Source organism: Vicia villosa, linkage group LG2, assembly GCF_029867415.1.
Source record: "Vicia villosa cultivar HV-30 ecotype Madison, WI linkage group LG2, Vvil1.0, whole genome shotgun sequence".
NCBI lineage: Eukaryota > Viridiplantae > Streptophyta > Magnoliopsida > Fabales > Fabaceae > Vicia > Vicia villosa.
In genome coordinates this window covers 175,787,603-175,801,379 of record NC_081181.1, presented here as the reverse complement: position 1 = coordinate 175,801,379, position 13,777 = coordinate 175,787,603, and the positions used below count along the sequence as shown (strand labels likewise).

The 13,777-nt window shown below is 34.5% G+C and overlaps 1 protein-coding gene across 1 annotated transcript; it reads right to left on the bottom strand.

Moving 5' to 3' along the window:
- Positions 1–9,538: 9,538 nt before the first annotated feature.
- LOC131647500 (uncharacterized) lies at positions 9,539–11,552 on the bottom strand. The gene is made up of 2 exons (XM_058917396.1): positions 11,033–11,552; positions 9,539–10,142 (listed from the first exon to the last, which is right to left on the bottom strand). Exons 1-2 carry the CDS (start codon positions 11,351–11,353, stop codon positions 9,672–9,674), a joined length of 792 nt encoding a protein of 263 aa, XP_058773379.1. The 5' UTR covers positions 11,354–11,552; the 3' UTR covers positions 9,539–9,671.
- Between the last annotated feature and the right edge of the window lie 2,225 nt (positions 11,553–13,777).

Genomic DNA, 13,777 nt, shown 5'->3' with positions numbered 1-13,777 from the left:
TCTTCGAGGTATATTCTTTACAACCAAATCTCCCTTTGCATGTCGAAATCTTCAGCTAACAGGAGGACAAGGGAGAAAGGAAGAAGAAAGAGAGTTATGATCTCTCTATATCCTACAAGATTCAACACTCTTATCATGAATAGTCCCCCTTACCTTGAATTCATGAAAAATCTTCATGCTTGACAATGGCAACTCCATTTTTTGCCCATGCTCTCTTAGGGCTTTTTCTACTCTATTGGCAACTTTTCACGTATCTTCCCTTTCTCCCTCAATTCCCTTTATCTCTTATTTTCTATTTAAAATAATCTAATTATTTTAATCCAATTAAAATAATATTTTTCTCTCTCACCCTTCCAATTCTCACCACACTCCTCCCATTTCTCAAATTTTTGCCAAAACTCACATTTCTCTATTTTTTATTAAATTAATTATTAAAAAATTCTATTAATTCTACTAACACCCAATAATATCCACAAACGCCAAATAAATCAAATAAAGTACTCTTACACTCAAATACAAATATAAAACGTAAATTGGGGTGTTACAATTTTTTCTCACTTAAAGAATTTTTCATCCTTGAAAATTACCTGAAGGAAACAATGTCGGATAAGACCCTCTCATTTGGCTCTCCAGCTCCTACGTCACGCTCCCTCTTGCAGGTCCTCCCCACACCACCTTCACCAAGGAGGTCTCCTTACCTCTCAATTGATTCACTTATCGAACCTCTAATCATATGGGATGATGCTTCACAGTCAAGTTCTCTCTCACTTGCACATCATCTAATTGGATCACATGAGACAAATTAGGAATATACTTCCGTAGTTGAGACACATGAAAGACATTATGAAGGTTCAAAAGTCACCCTTCCAATTCTCACCACACTCCTTCCATTTCTCTATTTTTTTTTTGCCAAAACTCACATTTCTCTATTTTTCTTATTAAATTAATTATTATAAAGTTCTAATAATTTTATAACACCCAATAATATCCACAAATGCCAAATAATTCAAATAAAGTACTTTAACACTCAGATACAAATATAAAACGAAAATCAGGATGTTACAATTTTTTCCCACTTAAAGAATTTTCATCCTTGAAAATTACCTGAAGGAAACAATGCTGGATAAGGCTTTCTCATTTGGCTCTTCATCTCCCACATCACGTTACCTCTTGCAGGTCCTCCCCACACCACCTTCACCAAAGCGGTCTCCTTACCTATTAAATGCTTCACTTCTCGATCCTTTAATCGCATGGGTGATGCTTCATAGTTAAGTTCTCTCTCACTTGCACATCATCCAATTGAATCACATGAGACGGATCAGGAATATACTTCCGTAGTTGAGACACATGAAAGACACTATGAAGGTTCAAAAGAGACGGTGGTAAGGCAACCCTGTAGGCCATTTCTTCTACTCTGTGAAGGATCTGATAATGACCAATAAAGGTGTAAGCTTTCGAGAGTTTAACGCACAACCAACACCAGTCACCATAATGACTCTCAAGAACACATGATCTCCATTTTGGAATTCAAGTGTCTTTATATGCTTATCATGATGACTCTTCTGCATGCTCTGTGATGCTTTCATCTTCTCCTGAATCATATTAACCTTCTCAATAGTTTATTGAACAATCTCATGTCCAAGCACGACATTTTCGCCAGATTCATACCAACCCAATGGTGTCCTACACCTTCTACCATACAAAGCTTTAAAAATATGTCATTCCAATACTAGAATGGAAATTGTTATTATAAGTAAATTCAATCAACGACAAGTAATTATCCCAAGCACCTCCTTATTTTAAACACAAGCTCTCCGTCTGACCGTCAGTGTGTAGATAGTAAGCAGAAATCAACCTCAAATTAGTTCCCAAGGCTTCCAGCAAGCTTTCCCAAAACCTTAATGTGAAAGTAGGACCTCTATCTGAAATCATACTCGAAGGAATACCAAACAGCTTGACAATCATACTGATGTATATCTCTACTAACTTCTCCAATGGAAAACTAATCTTTATCGAAATAAAATGAGCTGACTTAATCAGTCTATCCACAATAACCTAAATCGCAGTACTTCCTCTAACACTCGTCGGACAACCTGTAATGAAATCCATAGATATATTATTCCATTTCCATTCAGGAATACTTATCGGTTGTATCAATCCAAACGACTTCTGATGCTTAATCTTAAACCTCTAACAAATCAAACAGGTGTGAATAAACTTTATAATATCCTTCTTCATACATGGACACCAATTTTTTTTTGTTAAGATCTTGATACATTTTAGTAGCCCCGAGATGAATACTCAAAATGCTTTTATGACCTTCTTCAAGAATTCTCTTCTTAAGCTCTAGCAAATCTGGCACATAAACTCTGTCTCGAAATTTCATAATTTCATTCACATCCACTCCAAACTCCACTTATTTACCTTGATTGATTAATATTAACCAATTAATCAATCCCAAGTATAAATTCCGACCTTCTTTGCTTTCTTCCAACACACTACTAGTCAACTTCAGCATCCATAACTTCACACTTTGCGGCTTCATATCACACAACAAGTTAAGATCTTAAAACTGGTTAATTAAATAAAATTATCTAACCATTAGTCCTGACATATTCAAGGACTTCCTACTCAACACATCTGCCACCATATTAGATTTACTAAGATGGTAACTCAACTTGAAATCGTAGTCCTTCAAGAATTTCAGCCACCTCCTTTACCTCATATTTAATTATTTTTTATCAAACAAATACTTCAAACTCTTATGATCTCTGAACACATAAAACCTCAAACCATATAGGAGATCACATGACCAAGGAAACTCACTTCCTTCAACCAGAATTCAACTTGGACAACTTAGCATACACCTTCTTCTCTTACAAGTAGATGATGTATCAGGGCATTCAGGTTCACTGTGAGAATATGATCTGAACGAAAATGGTTGTTGTATGGGAGATTGTTAGTGATACTGAGGTAAACGATCAATGATTTTTATAGTTTTGAATTGATCCTTCATGTTTTTAATGTCGTCGAGGCTTTGTAAAAATGTTGATTTGAACAATATTTTCTTTCTCTTGATAATTTAGTTATTTTGCTTGTTCAATGTTTAGATTGTTTTCTTCACCTCCTCATTTTGAAGTTCTAAAATTTTAACTCATCATTCATTCGCCTATGGTTTTGTTTCATCGTTTAGTATTTATGTGTTCCTTATTAAGAGCTAGAGTAAGATTTAATGTCACTAGGGTCGATGTCCAACCAAAGGTCGGATCCTCTTCATGCTCCCAATTTTAGGCCTGGTTTGAGGTAGAAGTATCTAGGGCTCCACCACTTACATTGTGGAGTGACTAGCTAGCGAGAGGGGGGGGTGTACTTATTGCAGTTTGATGTGCCTTATTTGTATCATAACATGCTTTCTTCAAGAGAGGTTCACACAATTTTAACAAAAAGCATAATATCATTTATATCAAATATATTACATGAGATGATAAATAATTAATCCATCTTATGGTAACTTTGATGATACTTAGCTAAAATATCATTTAAGTTTGGCGTGGTTCCATGTCCTTGGGATGGGCTCTCTCGTCAAAGTCTCTACACTGTAAGCTTTGTTCCCCATGCTAGTTTAAACCTTGTACGGTCCTTCGAAATCGGCCGTAAAATTCCCTTTTTTGGCATTATTTCCTACAACATTGCCATGTATCCACACGAAGTCTATGGGTTAAGATTCTCGAGATCAGACTCGTTTGTTGAATTTAGTTGCGGTTGCTTGTTTAATGGCAACACTCATGAGACGAAATCGCTCTTCCCCTCTAAGGTTTCAGTTTTGCTACTTGTCTCATTTTCTATATTAACGTTTATTGATTTTGGTTATTGAGTCTCATATAAGTTAGGTTTTTCATATATCTGTGAATTAAGTGCAACATGTTTAAATCATATTGTGCATCAAATCGTGTTTTGCATGCATTAATTAAAACCTTGAGATAAAATTTGTTACAAAATGGTTCAAGTCAAATTAGATAATTATTTGGGTCAATAAACGCATGAATGAATGATTTGTATCATACTACATTTAGATTCAATCAAACACTTCATTTCTAAAAATATAAACTTTTTATAATGTGATTCGAATCACTATTATGCTCGATTTGAGTCAAAATTGTATGTGAAAGACAAGATTTATCACACCTAGTATAATTTAAATCACAAGCATCTCTTAATCGAATCACAAGCTAGCTTGGTGTGTATCAAGCTAAAGGTCGATTCGGATAAAAATATCATTTCAAAATTAGGATTTCAATTTTTTCAGTCTGATTTGTTTATTGCATTTTATCAAAATGTTGAGTTTCCTCATTGAATATACCATCTCACACACAAAAAATATGTTTTTCATGCATTTTATGAAGATTTAACTAAATTCAAAGTTGTTTGACTCAGTCATAAGCATGCATGACTCAATTTAAGGTTAAATGGTGAATGAATTGATTCAAGCTCACCATTAATCGATTCATTAAAGTGCCTTTAAAATCCATTTTTGCTTTCTTTGTAGGAATCAATTCAAATGCATTATTTGATTCGATTTAATGGTGAAATTCGTAATTGAATAAATTAAAACAAATCATGAATTGATTCATCAAAGTGCCCTGAACTTCCGTTTTAGCTTTGTTTGTGGGAATCGATACAAAGCTTTGATTGAATCAATTCAAAGAACTAAAATGAATTGACTTATAGAGGGATGTGATATGATTCAAATGGTGAATTGAATTGATTCAAATTTGCTTTGATGTTAGACATTTGCCATCACTTGAACTGATTCATGGGCCATTTGAATTGCTCATTTGGTTAATTTTTGGCTTATTTTGTGCATCATCTTAATTTTCAAGGATGATTATAATGATTAAAAGAATCATTAATCAAAAGATCAAATAATTTTGATAGATTAATGTTAGGAAACCCTAGATCTAAGAGTACATAAAAAGACAATAAAATAAAACAACTTTTCTTCTTGATTCATAATGGAGGCTGCATACAATTATATAGTAGGGTTTTTAGTACTAAAAGGGCCATGGGCCATAAAAGAGAAATAACTAAAAATAACAATGACATAAAATAATACTAGTTGCACCTCCTTAATTTAATATAAAGTCTCTTAGCAAAACAGATTCCTTTTTAATTCTGTTGGGCCTAGCTGTCTTCATAACATTACTCTGTGGCCCATAAAGAACCTTGTCCTCAAGGTTCAAGGGTAATGGGCTTGTTGAGGAGCACAAATCCTGTGGCCCAGTAGGTACCGAAACTTCACGTGGGTGGGAGGATAACACCGGCCTTGAAATACGTGTCCTTGGAGATGAGGCAATCTGGAAAGGATAAGGTGAAATCCGTGTGAACGGTGGAGATTGAATCTGTGGGGAGGCAAAAATCCCTTGGGCAGAGTGTGGTGGTTGAGAAACGTGTGAAGGTTGAATACAGCTGGATATGGGGAACACGCGTGCTCCTGTATTGGTAAGTGGGATATTAACGTTGGAAACCCCAGGGGCAAAATTGTCCATACCGCCTTTTGTACTTACTAAAGTAGTTGAGTTAGGAACTACTAAGTCATTTGCACTTCCATCTTTTTTCTGCAGACCGCTTGTGTTTTCTTTTTCTTTAGACCAAGATTGCACTTTCATTGCATCTTCACACCCACTTTCCATCTTACTTCCCCGGCGTTCTAAACACTCTCCTTCGCAGCTCTCTTCACCTCTTGTTTCGGACAACGCAAATGGTAACGTTCTTTTGGGTAAGGCATGTGACTGTTGTTTTCCTTTTACAGTGTTGTTACGGTTCACGATCTTGACTAGATTTGGATCTGTGTGTTCCAGGTTATCCCTCTGTGTTCTCAGGTCGTTGATGATGGCAAGATCTGGGCGTGAAAGAGGGCGAAAATCCTGGGTGGGCTCTTCGCCGTGGTACTTTCGCAGCATCGACACATGAATCACCGGGTGGATGCGTGATGAGGAAGGTAGATCAAGAAGGTAATCAACAGAACCTATGCGTTTGATGACTTTATATGGACCAAAATATCTCTTTGCTAATTTCTGTGACTGACGTTGAACCACTGTTGTTTGTCGATAGGGTTTGAGTTTCAAGAGGACTAGATCGCCTTCCTGAAAGGTAAAAGAACGTCTTTTTTTATTTGCTTGCTTCTCCATGACGATTCTGCTGCGTTTAAGGTGTGACTTTAACTGTGTTAACACGTTGTGTTGTTCTTGCAAGGTGTGGTGTAAAGACTCTTCCTCTGCCGAACCTGTAACATAGTCTATGAGCTTTGGCGGATCACGTCCATATAGGGCTTTGAAAGGCGACATTTGAATGGCCGTGTGTTCGGAGGTATTGTACCAGTATTCGGCCAAATGCAGAAACTGATGCCACTTTCGGGGATGATCTCCAGCAAAGCAACGCAGGTATGTCTCTAGTGAACGATTTACGACCTCTGTTTGCCCGTCTGTCTCAGGATGATAAGCAGTGCTGTATTTCAGGTTGGTGCCTTGGAGTTTGAAAAAATGTTTCCAAAACTTGCTCAAAAACAATGGATCTCGGTCAGAGACAATGGATCGGGGAATGCCATGGAGGCGAAAGATTTCAACTGTGAAACGTGCTGCCAGATCGCGAGCTGTGAAGTGTGTAGGAAGAGGAAGAAAATGAACAAACTTGCTTAGACGATCACAAAGAACCCACACAACCGTGTGACCACTCGAGTTTGGTAAGTTTGTTATAAAATCCATTGAAATGTCCTCCCACACCCTGTCTGGAATAGGAAGGGGTTGTAACAGCCCCTTTTTTTTTTAGTTTCATACTTGTTCTGTTGACAGGTGGTACAATGTTTAACCATGTTTTTCACTGCAAGGTACACGCCGGGCCAGCAGAAAGATGCACGCAGCCGAGCCAAAGTAGCCTTAACCCCTGAGTGGCCTCCTTCCGGTGTATGATGGTATTCGGTCAAGATTTGTTGGCGGAGATTTTCCAGATCCGGTATGTAGACTTTTTTTCTGAAATAAAGCAGCCCTTGTGCTACTGCGTACTCTTCACCATTCTGAGAAGCCCGTTCCAGTAGTTGTTGACCTACTCTATCTGTTTTGTAGAATTTCTTCAGAGTGCTGAACAGATCTGGAACAGGTGAAGATATAGCTAACAGCAGTGCTTCCTCTTTGTCAAACTTACGACTCAAAGCGTCGGCAACCAGATTCGATTTCCCAGGTTTGTATGATATCTCAAAATCAAAACCTTGTAGTTTAGCTGTCCATCGCTGTTGTTCTGGTGTTTGTATTCTTTGAAGTAATAAATCGCGTAAACTCTTCTGATCTGTATAAATGTGAAATTTGTGACCAATCAAGTATTGACGCCATTTCTTTACAGATTCTGTGATGGCCAACATCTCTCGAGCATACACTGACGCTGCCTGCATTCGAGGACACAACTTCTTACTGAAGAAAGCAATCGGATGACCCTCTTGCGACAGCACAGCTCCTATGGCAATTCCGGCTACGTCTGTATCAATGTTGAATATTTTTGTAAAATCTGGCAGCGCTAGTACTGGCATGTTTGTCATTTTATTTTTGAGCATTGTAAAAGCGCTGTCAGCCTCTGTACTCCATGAAAATTTAGTGGAACGAAGTAAATCGGTGAGGGGAGCGGCGAGAGAGGCGTAGTTTTGAACAAACCTACGATAAAAGCCGGTGAGGCCTAAAAATCCACGGAGAGTCGAGAGAGAACGTGGCTGTGGCCATTCTAGAATAGCTTTTACTTTTTCTAGATCGGGTGCAACACCACTCGCTGAAATTATGTGTCCCAAGTAATCAATCTGAGGCGCTGCAAAAACACACTTAGATAGCTTAACAAAGAAAACATGTTTTAAAAGTTCGAACACCACCTGCAAATGTTTAATGTGGTCACTAAAATTGGAACTGTAAATTAAAATGTCATAAAAAAAACTAGGACAAAGCGTCTAAGAAAAGGTCTAAGTAAATCATTCATTGCCGACTGGAACGTGGAGGGACCATTAGTTAAACCAAATGGCATTACTAGGAATTCATAGTGCCCGTCAAAAGTGCGAAAAGCTGTTTTATATGTGTCTTTCGATGCAACTCTAATCTGATGGTAACCTGAACAAAGATCTATCTTGGAAAAAATGGTAGCTGAGCCAAGCTCATCTAATAATTCATCAATAGTTGGGATAGGGAATCTATCTTTGATAGTAACAGCATTGAGTGCGCGATAGTCAACACAGAATCGCCATGTACCATCTTTCTTTTTTACAAGTAGGACCGGTGAGGAAAAGGGACTTGTGCTAGGAACAATTGTACCATCCTTAAGCATTTGATGGATTAAGGTAGTCATGGCATCTTTTTTGGAGTGAGGATATCGGTAAGGTTTAACATTGATGGGGGGAGTGTTTGGGAAAAGGTTAATATGGTGGTCTTGTGGTCTAGGTGGAGGTAGGCCGGTAGGTTGCTGGAAAATTGATTGGAATTTGGTTAAGAGTTTGGTGATTTGTGTTGGTAAAATGGTGGCAGATTTGTCAAGAGTTGGTGAGACTGTTGTGTTTAGTGGTTTGTCCATTGGTTCTAAAAGGAGTAGGTGAAAAGAGGCAATTGAATCTGTATGTATGAGTTGGCGTAATTAATGGTGAAAAGTCGTGTGCATGGGTTTAGAGCTAGAATCGTCGGTTAAAGTGATGGGTCTATTGTGTTGGGCATGGCTTGGTTAAGGACTCTTGTATGAAGTTCCCCTACTTGTTGGGCAATAGATGCTGAAATTTGTGCAAATTTCACATCTATTTGTTCTTGAGTTTCAGCCATAGCATTGTTAAGGTTTAATGTAGATATTTGAATAGCTTCCTCCAAAATTTCTTTGGAAGAAGGGTTTGGAGGTTTAGGTGGAGCCATGGAAAGGAGGAGGAGTATTGATGAAAGCACCAATGATAGATTATGTTAGGAAACCCTAGATCTAAGAGTACATAAAAAGACAATAAAATAAAACAACTTTTCTTCTTGATTCATAATGGAGGCTGCATACAATTATATAGTAGGGTTTTTAGTACTAAAAGGGCCATGGGCCATAAAAGAGAAATAACTAAAAATAACAATGACATAAAATAATACTAGTTGCACCTCCTTAATTTAATTTAAAATCTCTTAGCAAAACTGATTCCTTTTTAATTCTGTTGGGCCTAGCTGTCTTCATAACAAATTTTCAGTTAGAAAAGCTAAAGAAACTACAACTTCATTTCTCTCTTTAATCTTCAATTCTTCATCTTCATCTTCATCAATTTCATGGGGAATCATCATATTGTATGTGTGTATGATAAGATATTGTGAGAAGCCATTAATATTCTAATTGTGCATTTTGCAGTGTGTAGATTTCATAGCGGGTGTTTGTTCTTAAAAAAAACATTTTTTAAACAATTACCAGGACGTGGCTAAATTCTGGTCATTTTGGATTTTCTAGAAAATCTTCATTATTATAGCATAACTTTCTTATTATTTCTCGCAATTAAATCAACTTATTTTACTGATCCAAAAAAAAAAACTTATTTTATTCAATACACATCCAAGAAAAATAAACCTTACAAATAACACATTACAGTCTCACCACCAATGTCCCTGTCCTCCTTAGGGGACCAATATTACAACAACTTAAAACACAAACGGGATTACAGCCTTAATGCTTTTAGGAAAATCTTCAAACTTAGAAAGATACCAATTCCTAGTAGCATAACTCCTCCCCAACAAATAAAAAGTAGTACCAATTGCAAAACACAGTGAATACAACGTTTGAGAAATAAAAAACACCCCATAAAAATCAATTATCTCAAAAAGATAATGTGGACATATCACAATCCCAAATAAGCCACCTTTAGGAATTTTGTATTCCTTTTCACCTTTTCCTCTTAATTTTGATAGAAGACAATGATGGTAGAAGTTGCCAATAATGCCTATTAGAAAAAGCATAATCCCTGGGTATGTTAAATTAATTGATGGCTCTGGAAGCTCTTTTGTGAGGTGTTGAGTATAGATTAATGTTACGGTTGACATAAAGTAACTTAGAGTGATGGGAATTGCTGAATCAAGAAGCATGGATGCACTGTATTTGTGAACAAAAAGAGACTGCAAAATAAAGTAAAAATTCTAATTTACTTAGAACATTTTCAATGATCATTTTATATGAAATTCACATATTTATAAATAATATATAACTTTTCTATTATAACAAAAACTCCAATTTGATAGTGCAATGTCATTTCATATTTATATAATTTATTTATGAGTAAGTAATAACAATAAAATATATAGGGTGAATATAATAACTCAACTAATATATATATATATATATATATATATATATATATATATATATATATATATATATATATATATATATATATATATATATATATATATATATATATATATTTATATATATATATATATATATATATATATATATATATATATATATATATATATATATACACACACACACATATATATATATATATATATATATATATATATATATATATATATATATATATATATATATATATATATATATATATATATATATATATATTCAAACAATATTAATCCTATATCATATTTTTATATTTATAATCAAAGTTTTTTCATTTTTAAATGGTATAAAATGTGACAAATAATAGTAAAATAACATTTTGCAAAATTTTATAGATAAAAATATAAGTAAAAAGAAGTAGACAATTCATCGATTTTTAATGAAAAAAAAAAGAAAATAATCAAAATTATTTAAATTTAAAATAAAGAAATTAATTTCTTAAATCAGGTAAAATAGGAAAATCAAAATCATAGATATGAAAAACCACATATAATATGTACAAAAATTTACTAGTTATTTTTTTTAACTGATAAGTTTTCAAATGTGTTCTATTAAACATAAACAGTAATGTTTTTTTTTAATTATCTCTAACAATCAAACAAAAATAAACATGTGTAAATACTAATTTTCAAGTGTTAATTACCTCAAAGACCCTCTTGAAGTAATGAATGGTCAAAGCAGAGTGAAGAACTATAGATCTAAAACCTTCATTAGGAAAGATCCAAAACGACGCCGCAGCAGCTAGAAAGGCAGGAGTATATAGCAATAACATACCAACCTTACTTGAAAACTTTATTTGTTTTCCACTATTGTTATTTGCATTCCAGAATTTTGAATAGTTCAAATGCTTTCCTCTAATTTCAGAAATACCATAACTTACAAGTGCAATAAAGCTTATAATTGACATGGTTGTGACAAATATAGAAGACGGTGGTGGGAACATGAAGTTTGAAAACATAGACATGGTTAGGGTTTTGATATTTTCTTAGGTTGTTTACTTGTTTGGATGGTTTTAGATCTGAATATGAAGTAGTAGAAGATGATATATGATTGAATTTGAAGATGATAAAAGAATAATATAATTGATATGCAAATTGGAAAAAGTAATATAATAAGAAAAACATGGTGTTGAGGATAATTCTAAAGAAATACTAGGGGGGACAAGGGCTGCAAAATGATTTACATCATAGAGTCTTAACTTTTCTCTTTTGGGCAATGACACATAAGACTATGTACAATGGTTACATTATTCAACACTCTACTTTTTCATTTTTTATCTTCCACATCATCTTCTCTCTCTTCCACCTAATAATTCAACACCTATTCAATTTTTTTTCACTACAATGGTTTTGTTTAATAAAATTCAACACCCTACTCCACATCATATTTTTATTTTCTTTTAAAGTTTTGTTTTTATGATTATATATTAATATCTATTATCAATTAAAATTAAATTAAAATAATTAATATTTAAACTTTTTTTTTTAAATTTAATAATTTATTTATTTTTTCTAATTTTCTATTCTTAATTTTTTTTTCTTGCAAGTAATAAATAAGAGATGTAAAAATAGTTATTTTTTAAACAATGATTTTTTTAAGGCTAAATAGAAAAAAAATTGAGAGAAAAAAGTGAATTTTTTTTTATGAGTCCAAATCAAATGAACCAAGTCTCTATTTATAGAGGAAAAAAAATAATGAATTTTGATAAAAATAAAAATAAATAAAAAATTTATTTACTATGAAATAATTAATTTTAAATGATTAAAAGAAAATAAAATCTAAATAATCACAACAACCAATAAAATTGTGTAAAGTGTTGCATGTGGCCCCACTTTTTTCTCATTCAACATGTTGAATCTCTTCAACACCAATTAATCCACATCACATTAAACACCTCATTCAACAAACCATTGTAGACATTCAACTATTGAATAATTTTTTCAACACCCCCATTGTAAATGGTCTAATATTATAATGTGGTGGGTTCGGTATTTTCTTATTGAAAAAAGCACTAGGAATGCTAAAAGAATACAGACGGCAAGAGGAAAAGAGAGTGTACTACAGAAACTAAACCCACGCGACCAATACAAACTCTATGCCGAATTAACAATTCAATCCTCTCTAGCTATAGCTAGCATTCTCACCATTGTTACAAAAACCTAACCAATCCCATAAGATAGATTTAACCTGAGAAAAAATCGAAGAAATATTCAACGTTTCTTCATTGAAGATAATCACATTCCTAGTCAACCAAATAATTCAAGTCATCGCAAACCATAAAACACTCTGAAGTTTCTTCTTGAATTTTCCCGCAAAAGATCATTTGAGATTTCAAAACTCTCCATAACCGACTCCATAATAGCCAAATCTGGAATTCCCAACCAAGCAAAAATATCCGACCAAATATGAACCGCAATTATGTAATGAAAGAAAAGATGAACCGCAAATTCTTCGTCGTTAAAACACATAGGACAAACTACTCCAATATAATCACAAACGCCTCTTCTATAAAGCTGAAGTCTCGTAGGGAGGCGATCCAAAAGTAACCTCCATTCCAAAAAAACGAATATTCGAAGGAATAAGAATCTTCTACAAAGAAGAAAAGCAATGAGAAAGAGGAGAATTCTGAACGTACCTTGATATCGATAAAGAACGTAACCTTGAATACGCCTCTTTAACGGAATCCAAGCGGATTCCTCTACCAAATTGTAGTATCCGACAAAAGTGGGACATGTTTCAATTCTGTCAAGATACACAAAAGCCTCCTTTGTTCATCCAACGCCGAAGACGGCAAAATGCCCGAACCCACATCCACAGTCCAAAACCATTCACCCTCAAATCAATGCTCATGCGAAGCTATATTAACAGAAGGATTCGTGACTATCGGAAAAAAAAGAGCAGGAAACACCATTTTCAAAGGTTGACCACCAATCCAATGATCACTCTAGAATTTAAGAACAGTACCATTCCCCAGTTTACACGATACGCAATTTCCAAACCAATTCTCTTCAAAACCCCTCTGACCCACAATATCCTTCAAGTCTCTCCACCACAAAGAAGTTCGAGCAACGAAAGAAGTACTTGACGCTTTGAGTAAAACACTTCTAATATCTCCATAACGAAAAGCAAAGATGGAAGCTCATATCACCAATTGATTCGAACAAAACTTCCAAGCCTAATTTGCTAATAAAGCCGTATTAAATAACTCGCAGTCTTTGATGCCCAATCCGCCTTCAACTTTAGGTTTACAAAATCCGTCCAAGAAACCCAATTAATCCTACGCTTGTGCTCCTCCCCTTTCCAAATAAATGTCCTCTAAATATTAATGATCTCCTGCAAAACCACTTGCGGAACCTTAAAGAACGAGAAGAAGAATAACGACACAACA

Bases quoted from the DNA above. Each gene is read 5' to 3' on its own strand.
- LOC131647500 (XM_058917396.1), bottom strand. From the start codon at position 11,353: ATGTCTATGTTTTCAAACTTCATGTTCCCACCACCGTCTTCTATATTT. The intron at 10,143-11,032 runs GTAATTAACACT...TTTATTTTGCAG, and splicing joins ACTTCAAGAGGGTCTTTGAG to TCTCTTTTTGTTCACAAATA.